General features: G+C 39.4%; 1 protein-coding gene across 10 annotated transcripts in view; it reads right to left on the bottom strand.

Annotated features, from left to right (window-relative positions):
* Positions 1–24,241, bottom strand: part of CEP70 (centrosomal protein 70) — a 119,850-nt gene that overhangs the window by 42,194 nt on the left and 53,415 nt on the right. For all 10 annotated transcript variants that reach the window (XR_012014878.1, XR_012014877.1, XR_012014879.1 and 7 more), the window contains 4 exons: positions 19,915–20,002; positions 19,735–19,823; positions 18,545–18,619; positions 7,767–7,872 (listed from right to left, as the gene is read on the bottom strand). Coding sequence is in view for 7 of the 10 variants with exons in the window: in XM_072792553.1 (XP_072648654.1) it covers positions 7,767–7,872; positions 18,545–18,619; positions 19,735–19,823; positions 19,915–20,002 (358 nt within the window). In the remaining 3 variants the exon portion in view is untranslated. The remainder of the gene's footprint in view (positions 1–7,766; positions 7,873–18,544; positions 18,620–19,734; positions 19,824–19,914; positions 20,003–24,241) is intronic.

Genomic DNA, 24,241 nt, shown 5'->3' with positions numbered 1-24,241 from the left:
CACTGATCACCAGGGTTGACTCTACTGATCTGGCTGGCTAGACAAGTGTCCCCTCCTCCCTCACTCTATGTGCATCCCTCTCAAAGCTGTAGGTTCAGTCAAAGAGGACAACCTTCCCCAATAGAGGAGGGCTGTTCTTCAGTTAAGGGTATACAAGTAGCTGTGCTTCCCTACTAGAACCTCCAAACAAGTTCTCAAGGTCCATTTGTAGGAGAATGTTCAACAGTCAAGCTTTCAAGACTCTAGACCACATCCAAGTGAGACCCTGCAAATGACAGTCTGCCTTTCTTTAAAAAAAATAAATAAAAGGAGAGGAGGGGGGCAGAAGGCATGAATAGATGTTTTTTCCAAGAAGACATACAGATGGCTAGCATAGACCCATGAAAAGATGCTCAACATCACTTACCATCAGGGAAATGCAAATCAAAACTACAAGATATCAACTCACACCTGTCAGAATGGTTAAAATCAACAACACAAGAAACAAAATATGTAGGTGAGATATGGAGGGAAAAAAAACCCTCCTGCACTGTTGGTGGGAATGCAAATTGGTACAGCCACTCTGGAAAATAGTATGGAGGTCTCTCAAAAAGTTAAAAACAGAACCACCCTAGGATCTAATGATTGTACTACTACATAGTAACCCAAAGAATACAAAAATACTCATTCAAAGGGATACACGCAACCAGATGTTTATAGCAGCATTACCTACAATATCCAAATTATGGAAACAGCCTGTGTGCCCATCAATTGAATGGATAAAGAAGATGTGTAGGTGTGTATGTATGTATATATGTATATACACACACACACACACACAATGGAGTATTACTCAACCATAAAAAGAATGAAATTTTGCCAATTGCAATGACATGAATGGAGCTAGAAAGTATTATGCTAAGTGAAATAAGTCAGTCAGAGAAAGAGGAACACCACATGATTTCTTTCACTCACATGTGGAATTTAAGAAACAAAAACAGGGAGGAGGGGCAAGATGGCGGAAGAGTAGGGTCCCCAAATCACCTGTCTCCACCAAATTACCTAGAAAACCTTCAAATTATCCTGAAAATCTATGAATTCGGCCTGAGAATTAAAGAGAGAACACCTGGAGTGCTACAGTGAGAAGAGTTTGCGCTTCTATCAAGGTAGGAAGATGGGAAAAAAGAAATAAAGAAACAACGGCATCCAAGGGGGAGGGGCCCCACGAGGAGCCGGGCTGAGGCCGGGGCGAGTGTCCCCAGGACAGGAGAGCCCCGACCCGGAGAAGCAGGAGCTGCACCAACCTTCCCTGGCGGAAAGGGGCTCCCAGGGAGGTGGAGCAGGACCCAGGAGGGCGGGGATCCCCTCGGGTTCCCTGGGACAGTAACAGAGCAACTGCGTGCCCAGGAGAGTGCGCCGAGCTCCCTAAGGGCTGCAGCGCGCACAGCGGAACCCGGCGGGACCGGCGCAGCTCGGAGGGGCTCGGGCGGCGGCTCCGCGGAGGGGGCCTCCGCGGCCCCGGGAGCAGCTCGGAGGGGCTCGGGCAGAGGAAGAGGCTCCGTGCAGAGGGGGCTGCGCGGTTCCAGGAGCAGCTGGCGCGGGGGGGCTCGGGGGGCGGCTCTGCGGAGGGGGCTGCGCGGCCCGGGAGCGCGAATCCAACAGCGCAGGCCCCGGAGCACAGGCCGCCGGGACACAGCCCAGGATCCGCACCCCCCCCCCCCCCCCCCCCCCCCCGGATAGGCAGAGGCCCAGAGGGCCCAGGACCGCAAGGACGCTCCTGCCCTGAGCTGAGCAGATCAGCGGCCCCGCCCTGGAGCCTCCAGGCCCTGCAGACGGAGACCTCCGGAGTTCCTGCTGGAGCTGAATCCAGGGCTGCAGAACTGGCCCCGCCACTGGGGCTGTTGCTCCTGGGGCTTCACGGGGTAAACAACCCCCACTGAGCCCTGCACCAGGCAGGGGCACAGCAGCTCCCCCAACTGCTAACACCTGAAAATCAGCACAACAGGCCCCTCCCCCAGAAGACCAGCTAGACGGACAACTTCCAGGAGAAGCCAAGGGACTTCAAGGGACTTAAAGTACACAGAATCAGAAGATACTCCCCTCTGGTTCTTTTTTTTGTTTTGTTTTGTTTTGTTTTGCTTTTTGATTTGTTTCCTTCCCCCACCCCCCTTTTTTCTCCTTTCTTTTTCTTTCTCTTTTTCTTCTTTTTTTTCGTTTTTTTCTTCCTTTTTTTTCTCTTTCTCTTTTCTTTCCTTCTTTCTCTCCTCTCTTTTTCTCCTTTTCCCAATACAACTTGCTTTTGGCCACTCTGCACTGAGCAAAATGACTAGAAGGAAAACCTCACCTCAAAAGAAAGAATCAGAAACAGTCCTCTCTCCCACAGAGTTACAAAATCTGGATTACAATTCAATGTCAGAAAGCCAATTCAGAAGCACTATTATACAGCTACTGGTGGCTCTAGAAAAAAGCATAAAGGACTCAAGAGACTTCATGACTGCAGAATTTAGAGTTAATCAGGCAGAAATTAAAAATCAATTGAATGAGATGCAATCCAAACTAGAAGTCCTAACGACGAGGGTTAACGAGGTGGAAGAACGAGTGAGTGACATAGAAGACAAGTTGATAGCAAAGAGGGAAACTGAGGAAAAAAGAGACAAACAATTAAAAGACCATGAAGATAGATTAAGGGAAATAAACGACAGCCTGAGGAAGAAAAACTTACGTTTAATTGGTGTTCCCGAGGGCGCTGAAAGGGACAAAGGGCCAGAATATGTATTTGAACAAATTCTAGCTGAAAACTTTCCTAATCTGGGAAGGGAAACAGGCATTCAGATCCAGGAAATAGAGAGATCCCCCCCTAAAATCAATAAAAACCGTTCAACACCTCGACATTTAATAGTGAAGCCTGCAAATTCCAAAGATAAAGAGAAGATCCTTAAAGCAGCAAGAGACAAGAAATCCCTGACTTTTATGGGGAGGAATATTAGGGTAACAGCAGACCTCTCCACAGAGACCTGGCAGGCCAGAAAGGGCTGGCAGGATATATTCAGGGTCCTAAATGAGAAGAACATGCAACCAAGAATACTTTATCCAGCAAGGCTCTCATTCAAAATGGAAGGAGAGATAAAGAGCTTCCAAGACCGGCAGCAACTAAAAGAATATGTGACCTCCAAACCAGCTCTGCAAGAAATTTTAAGGGGGACTCTTAAAATTCCCCTTTAAGAAGAAGTTCAGTGGAACATTCCACAAAAACAAGGACTGAATAGATATCATGAGGACACTAAACTCATATCTCTCAATAGTAACTCTGAATGTGAACGGGCTTAATGACCCCATCAAAAGGCGCAGGGTTTCAGACTGGATAAAAAAGCAGGACCCATCTATTTGCTGTCTACAAGAGACTCATTTTAGACAGAAGGACACCTACAGCCTGAAAATAAAAGGTTGGAGAACCAGTTACCATTCGAATGGTCCTCAAAAGAAAGCAGGGGTAGCCAATGACCATCCTTATATCAGATAAACTAAAATTTACCACCATGACCATCCTTATATCAGATAAACTAAAATTTACCCCGAAGACTGTAGTGAGAGATGAAGAGGGACACTATCTCATACTTAAAGGATCTATTCAACAAGAGGACTTAACAATCCTCAATATATATGCCCCGAATGTGGGAGCTGCCAAATACATAAATCAATTATTAACCAAAGTGAAGAAATACTTAGATAATAATACACTTATACTTGGTGACTTCAATCTAGCTCTTTCTATACAAGATAGGTCTTCTAAGCACAACATCTCCAAAGAAACGAGAGCTTTAAATGATACACTGGACCAGATGGATTTCACAGATATCTACAGAACTTTACATCCAAACTCAACTGAATACACATTCTTCTCAAGTGCACATGGAACTTTCTCCAGAATAGACCACATATTGGGTTACAAATTGGGTCTGAACCGATACCAAAAGATTGGGATCGTCCCCTGCATATTCTCAGTTCATAATGCCTTGAAATTAGAACTAAATCACAACAAGAAGTTTGGAAGGACCTCAAACACGTGGAGGTTAAGGACCATTCTGCTAAAAGATGAAAGGGTCAACCAGGAAATTAAGGAAGAATTAAAAAGATTCATGGAAACTAATGAGAATGAAGATACAACCGTTCAAAATCTTTGGGATGCAGCAAAAGCAGTCCTAAGGGGGAAATACATCGCAATACAAGCATCCATTCAAAAACTGGAAAGAACTCAAATACAAAAGCTAACTTTACACATAAAGGAGCTAGAGAAAAAACAGCAAATAGATCCTACACCCAAGAGAAGAAGGGAGTTAATAAAGATTCGAGCAGAACTCAACGAAATCGAGACCAGAAGAATTGTGGAACAGATCAACAGAACCAGGAGTTGGTTCTTTGAAAGAATTAATAAGATAGATAAACCATTAGCCAGCCTTATTAAAAAGAAGAGAGAGAAGACTCAAATTAATAAAATCATGAATGAGAAAGGAGAGATCACTACCAACACCAAGGAAATACAAACGATTTTAAAAACATATTATGAACAGTTATACGCCAATAAATTAGGCAATCTAGAAGAAATGGACGCATTCCTGGAAAGCCACAAACTACCAAAACTGGAACAGGAAGAAATAGAAAACCTGAACAGGCCAATAACCAGGGAGGAAATTGAAGCAGTCATCAAAAACCTCCCAAGACACAAGAGGCCAGGGCCAGATGGCTTCCCAGGGGAATTTTATCAAACGTTTAAAGAAGAAACCATACCTATTCTCCTAAAGCTGTTTGGAAAGATAGAAAGAGATGGAGTACTTCCAAATTCGTTCTATGAGGCCAGCATCACCTTAATTCCAAAACCAGACAAAGACCCCACCAAAAAGGAGAATTACAGACCAATATCCCTGATGAACATGGATGCAAAAATTCTCAACAAGATACTGGCCAATAGGATCCAACAGTACATTAAGAAAATTATTCACCATGACCAAGTAGGATTTATCCCTGGGACACAAGGCTGGTTCAACACCCGTAAAACAATCAAATGTGATTCATCATATCAGCAAGAGAAAAACCAAGAACCATATGATCCTCTCATTAGATGCAGAGAAAGCATTTGACAAAATACAGCATCCATTTCTGATCAAAACTCTTCAGAGTGTAGGGATAGAGGGAACATTCCTCGACATCTTAAAAGCCATCTACGAAAAGCCCACAGCAAATATCATTCTCAATGGGGAAGCAATGGGAGCCTTTCCCCTAAGATCAGGAACAAGACAGGGATGTCCACTCTCACCACTGCTATTCAACATAGTACTGGAAGTCCTAGCCTCAGCAATTAGACAACAAAAAGACATTAAAGGCATTCAAATTGGCAAAGAAGAAGTCAAACTCTCCCTCTTTGCCGATGACATGATACTCTACATAGAAAACCCAAAAGTCTCCACCCCAAGATTGCTAGAACTCATACAGCAATTTGGTAGCGTGGCAGGATACAAAATCAATGCCCAGAAATCAGTGGCATTTCTATACACTAACAATGAGACTGAAGAAAGAGAAATTAAGGAGTCAATCCCATTTACAATTGCACCCAAAAGCATAAGATACCTAGGAATAAACCTAACCAAAGATGTAAAGGATCTATACCCTCAAAACTATAGAACACTTCTGAAAGAAATTGAGGAAGACACAAAGAGATGGAAAAATATTCCATGCTCATGGATTGGCAGAATTAATATTGTGAAAATGTCAATGTTACCCAGGGCAATATACAGGTTTAATGCAATCCCTATCAAAATACCATGGACTTTCTTCAGAGAGTTAGAACAAATTTTAAGATTTGTGTGGAATCAGAAAAGACCCTGAATAGCCAGGGGAATTTTAAAAAAGAAAACCATATCTGGGGGCATCACAATGCCAGATTTCAGGTTGTACTACAAAGCTGTGGTCATCAAGACAGTGTGGTACTGGCACAAAAACAGACACATAGATCAATGGAACAGAATAGAGAACCCAGAAGTGGACCTTGAACTTTATGGTCAACTAATATTCGATAAAGGAGGAAAGACTATCCATTGGAAGAAAGACAGTCTCTTCAATAAATGGTGCTGGGAAAATTGGACAGCCACATGCAGAATGAAACTAGACCATTCTCTTACACTATACACAAAGATAAACTCAAAATGGATGAAAGATCTAAATGTGAGACAAGATTCCATCAAAATCCTAGAGAAGAACACAGGCAACACCCTTTTTGAACTCGGCCACAGTAACTTCTTGCAAGATACATCCACAAAGGCAAAAGAAAAAAAAGCAAAAATGAACTATTGGGACTTCATCAAGATAAGAAGCTTTTGCACAGCAAAGGATACCGTCAACAAAACTAAAAGACAACCTACAGAATGGGAGAAGATATTTGCAAATGACATATCAGATAAAGGGCTAGTTTCCAAGATCTATAAAGAACTTCTTAAACTCAACACCAAAGAAACAAACAATCCAATCATGAAATGGGCAAAAGAAGAGAAATGAAGAGAAATCTCACAGAGGAAGACATAGACATGGCCAACATGCATATGAGAAAATGCTCTGCATCACTTGCCATCAGGGAAATACAAATCAAAACCACAATGAGATACCACCTCACACCAGTGAGAATGGGGCAAATTAACAAGGCAGGAAACAACAAATGTTGGAGAGGATGCGGAGAAAAGGGAACCCTCTTACACTGTTGGTGGGAATGTGAACTGGTGCAGCCACTCTGGAAAACTGTGTGGAGCTTCCTCAAAGAGTTAAAAATAGACCTGCCCTACGACCCAGCAATTGCACTGTTGGGGATTTACCCCAAAGATACAAATGCAATGAAACGCCGGGACACCTGCACCCCGATGTTTATAGCAGCAATGGCCACGATAGCCAAACTGTGGAAGGAGCCTCGGTGTCCAACGAAAGATGAATGGATAAAGAAGATGTGGTTTATGTATACAATGGAATATTACTCAGCTATTAGAAATGACAAATACCCACCATTTGCTTCAACGTGGATGGAACTGGAGGGTATTATGCTGAGTGAAGTAAGTCAGTCGGAGAAGGACAAACATTATATGTTCTCATTCATTTGGGGAATATAAATAATAGTGAAAGGGAATATAAGGGAAGGGAGAAGAAATGTGTGGGAAATATCAGAAAGGGAGACAGAACGTAAAGACTGCTAACTCTGGGAAACGAACTGGGGGTGGTAGAAGGGGAGGAGGGCGGGGGGGTGGGAGTGAATGGGTGACGGGCACTGGGGGTTATTCTGTATGTTAGTAAATTGAACAGCAATAAAAAATAAATTAAAAAAAAAAAAAAGAAACAAAAACAGGGGCACCTGGCTGGCTCAGTCAGTGGAGCATGTGGCTCTTGATTTTGGGATTGCAAAATTCAAGCCCCATCCTGGGTGTAGAGATTACTTAAAAATGTAAAATTTTTTAAAATTAAAGAAAAAGAAAACAAGCAAAGGGAAAAAACTATAGAGAACAAATCGATGTTTATCAGAATGGATGTTGGCAGAAGGATAGGTGAAATAGGTGATGGGGATTAAGGAGTGCACTTATTGTGATGAGCACTGGGTACTGATTGCGTGGGAGTGTTGAATCAATATATTGTATACCTTAAACTTATACTGTATGTTAACTAACTGGAATTAAATAAAAACTTAAAAAAAAAAAAAAAAGAAAGAAAGAAATCAAGGTTCACTACAGATACCAGTCTCTTTGTCAGCTGTTCAATACCTGAAAGTATCTCTGGTCAATTAGGGCCTGCTGCTGGTTATCTCTGTTGGGTTCATCTGGTTTCTGTGGGTCCTCTGCCTTTTTTTGACTGATAAGATCCTGTAATCTAAAGGGGAAAAAAAAATCAAGATAATACAAAATACTTTCCTAGACACTAGATTAAGACAACAAACTGAGCCAATGATTCATCTACCCTCCAACATCTTTAAATCAATTTTTTAAGATTTATTTATGTGAGAGAGTACATGCATGCACACAAGCTGGGGGTGGGGTAGGGAAATAGGTAGAGGGAGAGGTAGTGCAGAGAATCTCAAGCAGACTCCTCGATGAGCAGAGAGGCAATGCAGGACTCGATCCCATGACCCAAGATTATGACTCAAGCCGAAATTAAGAGTCAGACACTTAACCGACTGAGCCACCCAGGCACCCCTAACCCTCCAACAGCTTTATGTCATTTTACATATAAATTTTTTAAATTTAATTTTGTAAGCCATATTATCACTGGAAAACAAGAATGTCCCCTTAATAGACCACAGATTAGAAATCGCTGAAAACAAAAGGGATCAGACTGAAGAAGAAAGTTCTAACAACTCCCCAACACTTGTAAAAAAAGAAAAATAGGAAAGAAGTACAGCAAGTGATGAAAGTAACTTCCAAGGTGCTCTGGGCTTGGAGGCTATAAGAAAAGGGAACAAAGAGGCAGGGCAATTTGGGCACAGTAGTAGCAAGAACTAGACGGTATGGTCCTTCCCTCTTCATATTCCATTTGTGTCAAAGAACAAATACAGTGATGCCTGGGCCAGTCAACAGGCATGGAAACCCAAGAGACCACTGTTTAAGGTGGCTACAGGAAAACTGAGAAAGCTTCTTTGCCTAGAAACCTATGTATGAGTGCTTCTACCTGGTAGCAAACCATTTTCCTTCTCCAAATATCTTTTAAGTCAGGCTGTACTTAACATTCCTCCCCCTACCTATCATGCCTTTAGAAAAAAGTAGTCTCTTATTAAATCCCACTTCAAATTAATCACATTAAATTTAAGTATGCCTATCAGTTTCCTGAGCAACTCTGATCCATTAAATCATTCTATGACTCATTAATGAGCTTGACCTGCTGTTTCTAAAATAGAACAGCAATATTCCAGGGTACTTGGGTGGCTCAGTCAGTTGAGCTTTGAACTCTTGATCTCAGCTCAAGTCTTATCTCAGGGTTATGAGTCCAAGCCCTGAGTTGAGCTCCACACTGGGACATGGAGAAGAAAGAAAAGAAAGTAAAAAAGAAAGAAAAAGAAAAAGGAAAAGGAAAAGGAAAAGGAAAAGAAAGAAAAAGAAGAAGAAAAAGAAAAAGAAAAAGAAAAAGAAAAGCAATATTCCATCATTTGCCTACTGAAAAAGCAATCAATGGTGGGGCACCTGGGTGGCTCAATTGCTTAAGTGTTGGACTTGGTTATGGCTCAGGTCTTGATCTCAGGATCTTGAGATTGAGCCCCCCCCCCCCCCCCCCCCGCCCAGGGCTCTGCACTCAGCTGGGAGTTTGCTTCTCTCCCTCTTCTTTTGCCCCTCCCCTAGTTAGTCCTCTGTCTTTTGTCTCTCTCAGTCTCTCAAATAAATCTTAAAAAACCAAAAAACCAAAAAAACAATGGCTTCCCACTGCCCTGTTAACTAAATCTAATCACTGTAGGTTAGCATTTGAACAGCTCAATGCCAGTAGTCACAACCCAATATTCCTCCTGACTCCTTTCTTACCTCATCTCTTACTATTACCCTACAATTATCTACTCCAGTCATAAGTACTGTCCTTGATCTTCACTCAATTGCTTTTTTCTGCTCTCTGGTGAGTATATGCCAAAAATAATATTAATAAGTGGAATTCGTTTTAGGTAAAAAGTCAATCTCTCTCATCCAATAGATATGAAGACCTCACAATCCATTTTCCACTTGACTTCCCACCTATTTACCAATTTCATATACTTTACAGTTTTGCCAAAGGTAGTACCAGGAACATATTATCTATGTTCAATACAATACAATACAAGCAGGACATAGAAAAGCCAGTATATTCTCTAATGGGAATACAAGTAAACAGATATATCTGAATTTAAATGTTAAACTCTCCCTAAGGTGAAAATGTTTAACTTATCAATGAACTCTTTTCAAGTCTGATTAATAAATATTATGCTATGGATATATATAACATCTTAGCTCAGTACAGTAACCTAAATATATAACTGCATGTACGAGTTATAGTCACTCTGGGAAAAGTTAGATGAATAAAAACATACCTTCATTTAATAATGAAATAATCAACTTATATTAGCAACCTGGTGATGATGATAATTGTATTTATTGAGAATATTCTCTGTGAAGAACTCTTTTAAGCACTTTACACTATAAAACAAGATTTTAAAATGGAGCAAGCAAGCCTAGCTAAGAGTCTCTTAAAATAGTTAAGAAGCCATAAGGTGGGGGGGGGCGCCTGGGTGGCTCAGTCAGTTGAGCCTTCAGCTCAGGTCATGATCCCAGGGTCCTGAGATTGAGCCCCACATCAGGCACCCTGCTTAGTGGGGAGTCAGCTTCCCCCTCTCTCTCTGCCCCTCACTCCACTCATGCTCTAAGTCTCTCTTTCTCTCACTCAAAATAATAGTGCCTGCCCTTATCCCAGGGCATGATCCTGGAGAGGGATTGGGATGAGTCCCACATCAGGTTCCCTGCAGGGAGCCTGCTTCTCCCTCGCCTGTGTCTCTGCTTCTCTCTCTCTCATGAATAAATAAATAAAATCTTTTAAAAATAATAATAAAATCTTAAAAAAAAAAAGAGGCCATAAGGGAGGAGGATTTTATGTACATCCTCACTGTAAGAAACTAAATTTAAAAACTTTTCAGCCAGCTGTGTGGCCCTCAGCCTGGACTGAACTTCCTCCTCATCATGACACCTAAATTGTTCACATTCTATACTTCAAAAGGAGTCAATGAGATTTGTACTTTGGCAAGTTTCAATACTTCATTTGCATATTAAATTAATTCAACCCATCCCAGTTAATTTAGTTTCAATTCCTGTTTTGCATAGAGACCTAAAAGAGAATGGTACTCATGACCTTTCACCTTTACAACTCTGCCTCCTCTTATTCTTCCTCAGAACACAATTCAGGTTATCTACCTGAAACTGTATCTCCTAGACTGCAATTTGAATTGCCCAAATAACACCTGTTTGCTTAAACTTTCGGTGAATTCCTTCTTGGTTGACAAGTATACATTTAATCTCATTGTTTTTCTAAATTTACAGGAGATGAGTATTAGTGAAAGCTAGGGACTCATGCGATATTGACCTCTAGTTCGCTTGGTCTCACAGAAAGTATCAGCCAAAGCGTAATATTCCTGAAAACTTTGTATTTTGCAAAACCACACAGGTGAAAATAACAGAGCTTGGGAGAAAAGCAGTGTTAGAAACAAGACTACATTACAATAGATGCAGCTTGTAACCAGAGAACTGATCCCTCAAGAGTTAAGTTAGACAGCTCTAGTATATCTATAGGTTGCCTCAAGGGATATTACAAATACAGACCACAGAGCAGAAATGTTAGCTTGAGAATGCCAAGACTATGAAGATGGAAACGGAACTCCAGGCCAGAGAAGATGAGGTTAAAACAGGCAAGGGACCAAGTGCAACTTGCCTCCAGCCTGGAGTCTGTCTAATGCTGGGGGTCTAGGAGGGAGCCCTGGGTGCAGCCTCTCATTTTAAATTTTCTTAAAATAGAGCTGAAAGGGCAACTGCCTATGTACCAGCAAAGTTTTTCCTCTTGTTGAAAGCTATAATACTACTGCTATTCTCATTCTTGTACTAGGAAAAATCATGTGAACTATTTCTAGCAATGTCTATTTAATACTACTAATCATTCCTTTATTTCCCAATTGCATATGATATCACTGATGTTTCAGAAATGTGTTTTAGCAGTATAGGCTGTACTCAGAAATATGCCAGGGTTGTTTTGTTGTCTCCAGAGCAGTGAGCAGGGCCTAAAGGCCGTAAAAATCCCCTAAGAGTAGCTAAAGGATTCTTTACATACTTAATGAACATTCATTTCATGCAGTCAGCAGCAATAGCTGTGTTTCTTTGTGGAGTCTGGGAAACTCAGCAAACTGTAGTGCCAGCTTAAAATATCTGTGCTTTCTCCTGTTTTCTACAGACATCTCCATAAGATATGTTTCTATGTGCAGATACTTTATAGCTTTTTTAAAAAGATTTTATTTATTCATTCAGAGAGAGAGGCAGAGACACAGTCAGAGGGAGAAGCAGGCCCCCTGCAGGGAGCCAGATAAGGGACTCCATCCCAGGACTCCAGGACCACACCCTGGGCCAAAGGCAGGCGCTAAACCCATGAGCCACTCAGGGATCCCCTACTTTATAGCTTTTAACTGTGCCTGATGAAGCCTTTCCATGATTCAGGATGACTCCATGCTGGAGATGAGGAACAAGCTGAAAAGTAGAATGCCAATTTTGTTTTTAAAAATCCTGCCTTTTTTGCCACAAAGATACAAAACACATATAGATACCAATCTGAGCCTCTCAGAGTTATACATTCTCTGAGTCCTTTTCTCCACATTCCTAAGACTTTTTATATGATTAGGATAAAAAGAAGGGTGATTCCCTTTAATCTATCAACTCCAATGCCACAACTCTGAAAGCAACTGTTTCTTTAGAAGTCCCACTCCAGGGCAGCTCCAGTGGCACAGCGGTTTAGCGCCGCCTGCAGCCCGGAGCGTGATCCTGGAGACCCTGGATGGAGTCCCGCATCGGGCTCTCTGCATGGAGCCTGCTTCTCCCTCTGCCTGTGTGTCTGCTACTCTCTCTCTCTGCATCTCTATGAATGAATAAATAAAATTAAAAAAAAAAAAAAAGAATTCCCACTCCAGGCCAAAATCCTACACATTATTTTTCAGGCCCAAACCAGACAATTACAAAGGCTTTGTCTGGAAGCCTTTGTAACCCTCATGGAAAGCTTCATGGGGGAAAGCTGCCCTCCCACATCAAACTTGGAGCACAGCCTATGCACTGTAATCTCTGGAGGGAGTTGCTGTCAAAAACTCAGCCCCCTTGACCCTTCCCTTTCCTTGCAACTCCCAGGCCAGCCATGCTTGCATAGATTTCTTCATTCCTAGTCCAGGTGCCTCCATCCTGAGGCCTCTTTATTGGGGTGACCCTGACTGAGGTACTTTTCACTTCTCCTTATAGGGTGGCGGAAATCTTAACTAATATAATTTTCTCCATTCTGACTTCGTATTTTCCACTCACAGAGCTCCCCCGGGCAAAAATCTGTCCAGGGCTCCTAGGCAGTGAGATGTTTCTTCCTATCAGTGCAGCATGCCATTTACTGACTCTTGCCTGGTGCCATTTCATAGAGAAAAATAGGAATACTTTTTGGCTGCTTACACTATAGTAGTAAATGAATGAACCCTTGATTGTTCATTTCAGTTTGGTTCACTGTCCTGGCCACCTCTACATCCATCAACTCAACACTAAAGTGACAGGATTCTGATTTTGTTTTCTCCTAGGGAAAATATAAATACCATTGAAATTAAATGAAATTAGTGTAGCACCTTTGGTTAATCTTGTACTGGCAAACCTATTTGATCACCTTCTAATAACCAAATTTTATAATCAACCTGTTGTAATAGTAACTCAAGAAAAGTCCATTTTTTTTCCCATGTCAAGTAGACTCGTTTGATATCGAAGGTGGTTAGTTGAAAAGCAACAAATCTAAAGAAAAAAATTGAATTCTCTCAGATCCTAAAAGGAAGAGACAGCCTTTCCCCTCCTTTTCTTGTAGCATTTCCTTTGGAAAACTTGTAATTGTTAAATTCTTTCTCTGTCTCTTTAAAAAGTATGTCTTTTTGTGTGCTAATTTTTTTTTTATTTCTTAAACTTAAATTCAATTTGCCAACATATAGTATAATACCCAGTGCTCATCCCATCAAGTGCCCTCCTCAGTGCCTGTCACCCAGTCACCCATCCCCTCACCGACCTTACCTTCTGCAACTCTGTTTCCCACAGTTAGGAGTCTCTCATATTTGTCTCCCTCTCTAATTTTCCCCACTCAGTTTCCCTCCTTTCACTTATAGTCCCTTTCACTATTATTTATGTCCCACATAGGAGTGAAACTGTATGACAATTGTCTTTCTCCAGTTGACTTATTTCACTCAGCATTATACCCTCCAGTTCCATCTACATTGAAGCAAATTGTAGGTATTCATCCTTTCTGGTGGCTGAGTAATATTCTATTGTGTGTGTTTATATATATAAACACATATAAAAACATATATGTGTGTGTGTGTGTGTATGTATGTGTATATATATGTGTGTGTGTGTATGTGTATATAGATATAGATATAGATATATATATATATATATATATATATATATATATATACATCTCACATCTTCTTTATCCAATCATATGTCAATGGACATCATGGCTCCTTCCACAGTTCGACTATTGTGGACACTGTTGCTATGAACATTGGGCTGAATCTTTGGGAGCGTATATAAATCTTTTTTAAGATTTAAATAAACCTCTTGCCAAGTTTACATCCTAGGAATATCTTTCTTGGAAGCCTCAGAACCACATCTTTGAATGGTACCTTGTCTCCCTGTCTCTGTTGTAGTTTAGTCTAGGCTCCTGGCTCTCTAGGTTGTAACTTCCTGCTTATTATAAAAAACACACAAAGTTTTATTTTTCCTTAGGGTAAAGACAATTCACATATAATATATGTAATGGATTGTGCATGTGTAGCTATATAAAAGAATGAGATTTCTTTCTGGCTTTGTAATCTCCTTAGCAGACTGCCTATACTGTATATCTCAGTCTGGTTGGACGTTTATTCAGTAAAAAACTGTTCCCCTATTTTGTCTATATGTGAAGAGGATTTACTGAGCTGACAGGATATTTTATTTTAAATTATTTGCCCAATATTTGTAGTTCTTTAAAAAAATATTCTACCTCTGCCATTGCAAAAAATAAAAATTTGAAGTTTTACCTTAAAAAAATGTTTTTCACCAGGTGTTTTATTGGTTCTAATTAGTATGATGGTTAAGAGTTTGAGCTTTGGAGTCAGAATGACTGGGTACAGATCTAATTTCTTTCCAAGTTCTTCCACATGCCATCTGTGTGACATAGGCAAGTTATCTAACATTCCTAATTCCCTATTTCCACATCTAGATTCTAAAAGAATCTAAACCAATCCAAACATAAAAAAAATTAATAATTTTTTAAAATTCCAAATTTAAATTTCTAAAGCAAATTATGTTCTTTAAAATTCAACAAAAAAGGGATCCCTGGGTGGCGCAGCGGTTTGGCGCCTGCCTTTGGCCCAGGGCGCGATCCTGGAGACCCGGGATCGAATCCCACGTCGGGCTCCCGGTGCATGGAGCCTGCTTCTCCCTCTGCCTGTGTCTCTGCCTCTCTCTCTCTCTCTGTGACTATCATAAATAAATAAAAATTAAAAAAAAAAAATTCAACAAAAAATACAGCAGGGATTGGTTCTGAATCATATTTTTTTTTTTTCTGAATCATAATTTTAAAGGCTAATTGTGAAAAGGTCAATCTAAAGACAATAGCCCAGGAGCACCTGAGCCTTCAGCTCAGGTCATGATCTCAGCCCTACATCATTGGGCTCCTGCTCAGCAGGGAATCTGCTTCTCTCTCTCCCTCTGTACCTCTCTATGCTCATGCTCTATGTTTCTCGTCTCTAATACAAAAATAAAATCTTTACAAAATAAAAATAAAGGGATCCCTGGGTGGCGCAGCGGTTTGGCGCCTGCCTTTGGCCCAGGGCGCGATCCTGGAGACCCGGGATCGAATCCCACATCGGGCTCCCAGTGCATGAGGCCTGCTTCTCCCCGTGCCTGTGTCTGTCTCCCTCTCTCTCTCTGTGTGACTATCATAAATAAATTAAAAAATAAAAAAATAAAATAAATAAAAATAAAAATAAAGACAACAGCTCCAAATAAACAACAACAAAGACATATACAGTCAATTCTTGTTAATCATGGTAGTTCTGTTAGTCACCATAAACACTGAATTAGAAAAGATTGAGCCATTGCTCCTAGGGTTAATAGAGTCAGGTACCTGCATGCATCTAATAACATTTCTCTCAAATGATCAATATATAAGCTTGTTTTATGTGTGTCAATGTTTAAAAACACCTTATTTGATATTGCTGACTAACACTGAACTCATAGCTAACAGCGCTATAACTCATGCCTAAATGAAGTTTACCTAGCACATGTATTTTCTCTGTAAGCCACATCACAGCCCTCTTCCCATCCAGGAGGGATACTAGACAGCACTTCAACACTATGCTTAGTGGCCATCTTGGAGAAATCACCAACAAAAGGTACAAAAATGCAAAAAAAAAAAAAAAAAAAGAAAGAAAAGTGGCACTCTGATAACAAAAAGAGCATCATCTTGTTCAACAGGTGGAAATGTGTATGTTGGGCATGTCCTCTCATAATCACGAAAGTGCTACAACTACTGATTTGAGGATTAAAAATAAATTTCAGGTACACAAATTCACAGATATGAAACCTGTGAATAATGAAGACCAACCACCTATCTCTATGTGTGTGTGTGTGTGTGTGTGTATCTTCACTAATATACTTACCTTGAAAGGAGTAAAATTCCTTTGAGGGGGATAAGGATATGTGACTCTAAAATATGCCATTTGACATAAGGAATGTTTTGAGCCAAAGGAATTTGAGACATGGCATATGCAGGAAAGGCTCTCTGATCTCCTCCTCCTCTCCTGAAGCAGATCATAAGACCCTCATGTAATAGGTGCCCTTGTATACCCAGAGGAAAGGAGCATCTTCATCTCTGAAGACAGAGGGATTTCAAGAAAGAATCCAAATTTCCCCCAGTATACTTGCTCATGCCCTTTGGTCCTATCATGTTTTTCTACAACTTTCCATTCTTCATTAAACCTAGTATTAGGCAGCTCAGGCTTAACTATTTCTTCAGACCTTCATTTCCTTATGAAGACTTACATATAATCAAATGTAATGTCTATCTACACCTTCTCCTCTTTTTACCTCCCTCCATCATCCTTTTTCCAGTTGCTTCTCAACCAATTTTCCTATTTTATTGAGATACCAATAACTATATAGTTATTTAGGCCTGAAACTTAAAGGAGTCTTGATTCCCCTCCCCGCCCCGTGAGATGCCTATATCCAATCCATCACCCAGTCCTAACAGTTCTACCTTCCAATATTCCAAACACTCTCACCTCTGCTGTTATTGCCCCATGACCATGTCACCACCGCCTCTTGTCCAAATTCACACAACAGACTATTTTACATTTAGTAATTATATTACATCAAAATGGTCTTTTTCTTCATTGTCCTTATCTCCTCATGTAATCTCCATGAGGGCAAGGATCCTTTCTATTTGGCTTATTACTGCAATTCCAGTACCTAGAATGCCAAGCACATAGCAGAAGTACTAAATGTGCCAAAAATACTAAGGAATAGTAGGAAGGGGAAAATATTAAGTGAGCTAAAGAATGCAGTCTTTCCGAAACTTCCATTTCTCTTTTCTTTTTTAGTTTTTCTTCTGTACTATCTTAATTAACTCAGTACATTAATCCTTGGATCTCCAGAATATTTGCCTTCACTATGGCATGTGTTGCCACAGGAAGGAAGAAACACGGTTATCACTGAAAACTGAATCAACTTATGCTAATACAACTGATTTAATACATCTAATGCATATATTAACTCATATAGTTTTCAAAATATTTCCTCCCAATGCTCCCCACACTACCTCCTCAAGTCCCATTCCCTTGAATGAAAAAGTACACCTAGATTATCTTCAGAAAATCCTACTACTATTCAGGACTAACTTTTCAAACTCCTCTGAGACTGTGCTTTTCAAAGTTAAGAAAAGTACAAATAAGTGATGGATGTGAATGGCTCACTCACTGCATTCATTCTAAGTACTTTTAAAGTGTGATGAGGCTGTGTATTATTCAGGCCATGACTGGCACCAACAAAAATTGAGAGCTCATCATGTATAATTTCAATGATTCACTTACAATTCCACTATGGCTTCCAAAGACAATTTTCTAGTTACAATATTTGCCCTTATTATATCAGGCAAATGCTGTCTTTTGTTCTTTTTTTTTTTTTTATGATAGTCACAGAGAGAGAGAGAGAGAGAGAGAGGCAGAGACACAGGCAGAGGGAGAAGCAGGCTCCATGCACTGGGAGCCTGACGTAGGATTCGATCCCGGGTCTCCAGGATCGCGCCCTGGGCCAAAGGCAGGCGCCAAACCGCTGAGCCACCCAGGGATCCCTGTCTTTTGTTCTTAAGATAAATACATAGCCAAATCCAACACAGTAGAAACTGTATTAAAACTGTGGAACCAGGGATCCCTGGGTGGCTCAGTGGTTTAGTGCCTGCCTTTGGCCTGGGGCGTGATCCTGGAGTCCTGGGATTGAGTCCCACATCGGGCACCCTGCGTGGAGCCTGCTTCTCCCTCTGCCTGTGTCTCTGCCTCTCTCCCTCTCATTCTCTCTGTGTTTCTCATGAATAAATAAATAAAATCTTTTCAAAAAAAAACAAACAAACTGTGGAACCAAAAATACCCTTTTACGACATTTTCCCCCATCATCACTCTGGTAATTTCAAGCCAAAGCCACCATGAGGTAAGTATAAAGTAAATTTAAAGGTAATAAAAATAAAAATATAAAACCATAACAAATCTGTAACTTTGGTAAAATAGAATTACTTGATGTTTTTCTTAAGGGCTTTCTCCAGTTTCTTCACCTGTTGTTTATAAAGTCTTAATTCATGCTGTGTGGGCCTGCAGAAAATAAATCACATTGAATTGCATTTTATTGAGTAAAACTATAAAGATATTTAATAAATAAGGTATGCCATATTACTTGTCACAAATATGCTTATTAAAAAACTTAAAATATTTCATGACTGTCAGTGAGGTGTTTATTGGCCAATGAATGTCTCCTTCCATGTATTCTTGGTTCAGAACTTTTTACCCATTTTTCTTGTTAATCTATTATTTGCTTTTATGGAGAAATATTTCAAATGTACAGACAAGAAGAGAGAACAGTAAAATAAATAATGGTGTACCCACTACTCAGCCTCACCAAAGTTAAATATTAACAGATTTGTTTCCATTTTTTTTTAACTAAAACATTATACGCATACTTAAAACTCCATGTGTGTCCCTCATTAGGTAACCACTATCCCAAATTCACTATTCATTATTCTCATGCATGTTTAAAAATTTTTACTACATATTTATATAACCATAAATTTACATATCATCATGTGGTAGGTTTTTCTAAACTTTATATAAATGGTTTCTACTTTAGTTATTAATTCCTTCTCCATTAAAATATAATCTTTATGAAACAAGTTATTATTTTGGTCATTATATTACACCACAGCTTAGGACAGTGTCTAACTTATAAGAGGTATTCAACAAACACTTCTTAAATGAAAAAAATCTTAACAATGTTCATTCTTTATTATTCCCTGACAAGACACAGAGCATCATCCTTTTGTGGTGGCATGCTATGCATAAATATACCTTGTATACCATTTAAACTTTTTAGTTTTCTTCTTTCACAACACAGGGACTAAGATAGAAAACATTCTAAAGAAATTTGGGAATGGGAAACCTGCTGATATAAATCTGAATATATTCTGTGCTCCTACCCAGCTTTATCTCTTTCAATGTGGGCTCCTTTATTCTCACTTCCCTTTCCTACCTACATGTGATCTTGTTCCTTCCATCATATGAGATACAACTAACTAAAATGAGTGTAAAAAAAATATGAAGTTTCCAAGATTAGTTTTACAGTAAAGGAGCTAGAAAGATTCATTTAACATCCCAAATTCCAATTTGTGTTTACTTTCCAAAAACTAAATAAAAATGAGTCAAGTTTCTCTCACCTGGTTTCCAAATCTTTTTGGAGATTCAGCTTCTCACTTAAAAGTGCATCAATTTTGCATTGCGATTCCCTGAGTTGATTCTGTAATGACTTCAACACATTTCATAGAAAAATAGTTAATTTTCCTAGATTATTATTTTACTTTATAAAAACGTAATTATTAGCCATGTAGTCCCCATACCATTAGAAGGCCTTTATAAGTCGGTGAGGCATCCAAACTTCTATAGTCTTTTTCTTCTTCTGACTGACTTTCATCTTCTTTATATTGCCTATGAAAAGATACACGATGTGTACTTCTTACAAAAAATCTATCTTCAAAGGAAAAAATATAGCTAACAAAAGTCAACCCTGAAGTGTTTGAGAACCTAAACATGAATTAAAATTTAAGCCAAATTTCCTATTTGTTCTCAGAGAGAATGGTATTAGAAGATACAACTACCCAATATTACAGTACATATTTGTTCACTACCACCTTAATTAGAACATAAGATCCATGTAGACCAGAATTGTATTTTGTTCACCATTGCATCTCACTGCCTAGAAGAGTATAGGGCATAATGAGGATGGAAAAAAAAAAAAAACTTTTTGAATGAATAAACAAAGCATACTGTTTTTCCTTTCTAGTACTTTTAGGTCACCAAAAAACCTTTATGAAAAAAATAGAGTCTGAGTGGACAAGGCAATAGATTTAACAGTCCCAATTCAAATTGTGACACCATTAACATGATGCCATTCAAATAGGTCAATCTCTCAGTTTGTCTTCTGTCACAGAAGTATCTATCACATCTACCTCACAGTATTGGTGTTAAAAATAAATAAAACATATTAAAGCACTCATGTTGAGGAAATCAGAAGTGAATTTCAAAAGTCATCTGTTTCCATTATCCAAGACCATTTTTAAAATTTCTATCTAAAGAGAAAGATGGAATTAAACAAGGGAGTTTCACTTAACTACAAATTCACTATAGAATCATTTTCCCTGGGTAACTTTTCAAATGTCTCTGACATCTCACAAGAAAATCTGAGCCTGGTAGTTTTAATTCTTATGTTACTTTCCTTGGCTCTTCAATCATATCCACTAAGTCAGGGAAATACTAACAGAAATAATTAGCAATATATTTCATGTAATCTATTGATGTAGTAACAGTGGGGGGAAAAAAGGTTAAGTTACATAGCTGAAAGCCTATCATTTTAAAATGTACTTTTCCTCTTTTTTAGAGATCATAGCATATTTACAGTTTTCTAAGATTTTCAATTTGTTAACTCCTGTATTTACATTTCTACTGCCTTGATTGCTGCTTCCTTTCCAAGTTTGCTCTTGTATGGAGACAAAGTAATATTAGTCCATAGTATTCAGAAATGCCCTTCACAAGTCCCTCTGAAGTCTTCCCAAACCTGTGCCCTAAATTAGAGGCTCCAAATAGTGTACCACAGGTGTCCTAGGCAAAACGGTTATAGATAAAATAGCAAGCTAGTCATGCCCTTAGGCCTCAGGGCAACTGGGTAGGGCTTAGGGTAGTCAAGAGTTCTTGAGTCAGGTGCTTTCAATTACAGTTTTGTGTGTACTCCAGTGTGATAGATAAACATCAATATTTATTTCATAATGAGAAAAACTTTGGATAACACTGCCCTTAAAAAATAGGTGTTAATGGGCAGCCTGGGTGACTCAGCGGTTTAGCGCTGGCTTCGGCCCATGGTGTGATCCTGGAGACCCAGGATCGAGTTCCACGTCAGGCTCCCTGCATGGAAGCCTGCTTCTCCCTCTGCCTGTGTCTCTGCCTCTCTGCCTCTCTCTCATGAATGAATAAACATTTTTTAAATAGGTGTTACGTAGGGGCTTTGTCTCTCTCTGTAACAGGCCCTATCCCATCTGTCTTCTTCCCTTGGTCTTGCTCCCCTAGCTCTACAGGTACATACCTCCTTTTCCTGTGCTTCCTGTTCATTCTACCTAAGCCTCCAAATTGTAGATTTCTCTCATTTTCACTCCTCTTTCATCTCTCAATTCTTTAATCTTTTCTTAGAAATGTAATACCAATTATACCCTCCTTTTACAGTACTCCTACTCCTTCAGGTGATAATAATAGCCTATTTATAGATTTCAAAAATCTACCTTGAAGTTGCTATAATCTATTAAGTTCATACTCATTCTTAGAAAGGAGACTACTAGAAATTATAAAGTCAATGAACCCTGAAAAACCCTCTCCTTTGGACACTCTTCATTGCTGCAAAGTTTAAATGACTTCTAATTTTTTCATCTGTAAGAGGATTATACATAATGTAGTTCCTATTTTCTTCCTATCTCCTTCTCCCTTAATGAGAGACATTCAATCCAAATATCTGGCCTGACCAAGGACTTTTATAAGCCAAAATATCTCACTTCAGCTAGGCCAGTAATGACAGGATTGCTAAGTGAAAAGGGAATTCCTTACCCCCAAATTTCTCATTCCGCAACCCCGGATTTTTACAGAAAATTCATGACAACCAAATTCAACACTCCTCCTCAAAATGGACTCAATTCTTTTATGATTTCTAGTCAGAGAACCCCAGTTTGCACAACTTCAGAGGCAACTTAACTCCTCATAGTATATTCCACATGACATATCTCAAATGATGGCTATGCTTCTCTCTCTTTTTTTTTTTTAAAGATTTTATTCATTTATTCATGAGAGACACAGAGAGAGACAAGAGACACAGGCAGAGGGAGAAACAGGCTCCCTGTAAGGAGCCTGATGTGGGACTTGATCTCTGGACCCCAGGATCATGACCTGAGCCAAAGGCAGATGCTCAACCGCTGAGGCACCCAGGTGCCCGAATCTTCTCTACTCTTACTAAAAATCCCAAACTCTATCATCTAGCAAGTCAGTAATCAGCAAGCTGCTGCCTGCAGGCTACCTGCAGGCCATGGATCTTTGTAGTTAGAGTTTTACAGAACACAGCCATGTCAATTCACTTACATATCATCTATGGCAGGCTTTGTGCTACAAGAGCAGAGTTGAAAAGTTAGTTGTGAGACTATACAGCCTAAAATGCCTATGATATTTACTGTCTGGCCCATTACAGAAAAGTTTGCAAACACCTAAATCTAGATTAGAATTTACTAAAGACATAGCCCAAAGGTTGCAACTGATATTTAGTTTGAACCATATAATATTGTTTTTCTTTTTAAATGTTTTATGAGTACAGCTAACATACGTTACATTAGTTTCAGGTGTACAACATAGTGATTCAACTTCTCTGTACATTCTCTATGCTCACAAGTGTAGCTACCATCTGTTACTATACACCATTACAATGTCATTGACTATATTCCCTATGCTTTCCCTATTATTTACATGACTTATTCATTCCATAACTGGTAGCCTCTATCTCCCTCTCTCCTCATCCATTCTGGCTACTCCCCATACCCCTTCCCTATGGCAACCATCAGTTTGTTCTCTGTGGACCATATATTTTTTAAATCACCAAGTTAATTGTGAATATTAAAAATCTTATTTATAAATCTCGGAAAACCCCGTAAATCTAGCTACACTGAGCTCACATTCTTACAAGGTATCACCTGGCTAGAGTGTAGGAATGGCTCCATTAAGACAGATGGTATACAGCTGTCCATTTTGCCACAGTTCTCACTTCCTTCATCATTTTCATTATTTTCTTGATTGTGTAAGTTTAGTTCGCAAACTCTCAAGCCATTAAATTCTTAATTTTCCTTCTTTTTACTCTTACATACTATGTCCATTTCAGTGTCAAGTTGGCTAGGCTCTGGTGTCCAGCTGTTTGGTCAAACAACAGTCTAGAATACTGCTATAAGATATTTTTTTAGATGTGATTAATATTTAAATCAACAGACTTTAGGTAAAGGAGAACCTTTCATAATGTGGGTAGGCCTCATGCAATTAAAGGCCTTAAGAACAAAGACTGAGACTCTCAAGAAGGAACTCATCCTTGGGTCTCAAGCCTATAGGCGTGCCTCACAATCACATGAACTAATTCCTTTAAAATAATTTTTTTCTATATTTTCTATATAAAAATACATCCTATTGGTCTCTTTCTCTTGAGAACTCTGACTAATCTACACATCTATAACCTCATCACCCAGTTTTTCTGTATTAAAGGAAAAAGTGCCTTCCTTCTTTCCAAGGCAAATGAAGCCTTCTCATTCATTTACAGCTTACTAGACCAGTTTGTTAAAGAATGCTCTTTATAGGTTACTACATCTATGAACATACCAACAAATCCTTTGAACTCCAAATTGGTTAAATCACAGTGCCATAAAAAAGTCTACACTTTTAATCTATGCACTTTTGCTCATAGCATCCAAGCAGTCTAAAATGACTACCTTTTTTGCCTTTTTACTTTCCCAAATTTTATTTATCCTTCAAGCTGAAGCACAACCCTCATCTGCTTTGTAAAGGCTTCCCTGGTCACTCCATCCAAAACTATTTTGTTCTTGTTCTAAACTCCTATATTACTGTCTGTACAATTTTTAATAATTACTCTATAATGATATT

This window comes from Canis lupus, chromosome 22 (genome assembly GCF_048164855.1).
Source record: "Canis lupus baileyi chromosome 22, mCanLup2.hap1, whole genome shotgun sequence".
In the NCBI taxonomy this organism is placed as follows: Eukaryota; Metazoa; Chordata; class Mammalia; order Carnivora; family Canidae; genus Canis; species Canis lupus.
Note: the sequence above shows the minus strand (reverse complement) of the source record. Positions and strands in the feature narration are given on the sequence as shown.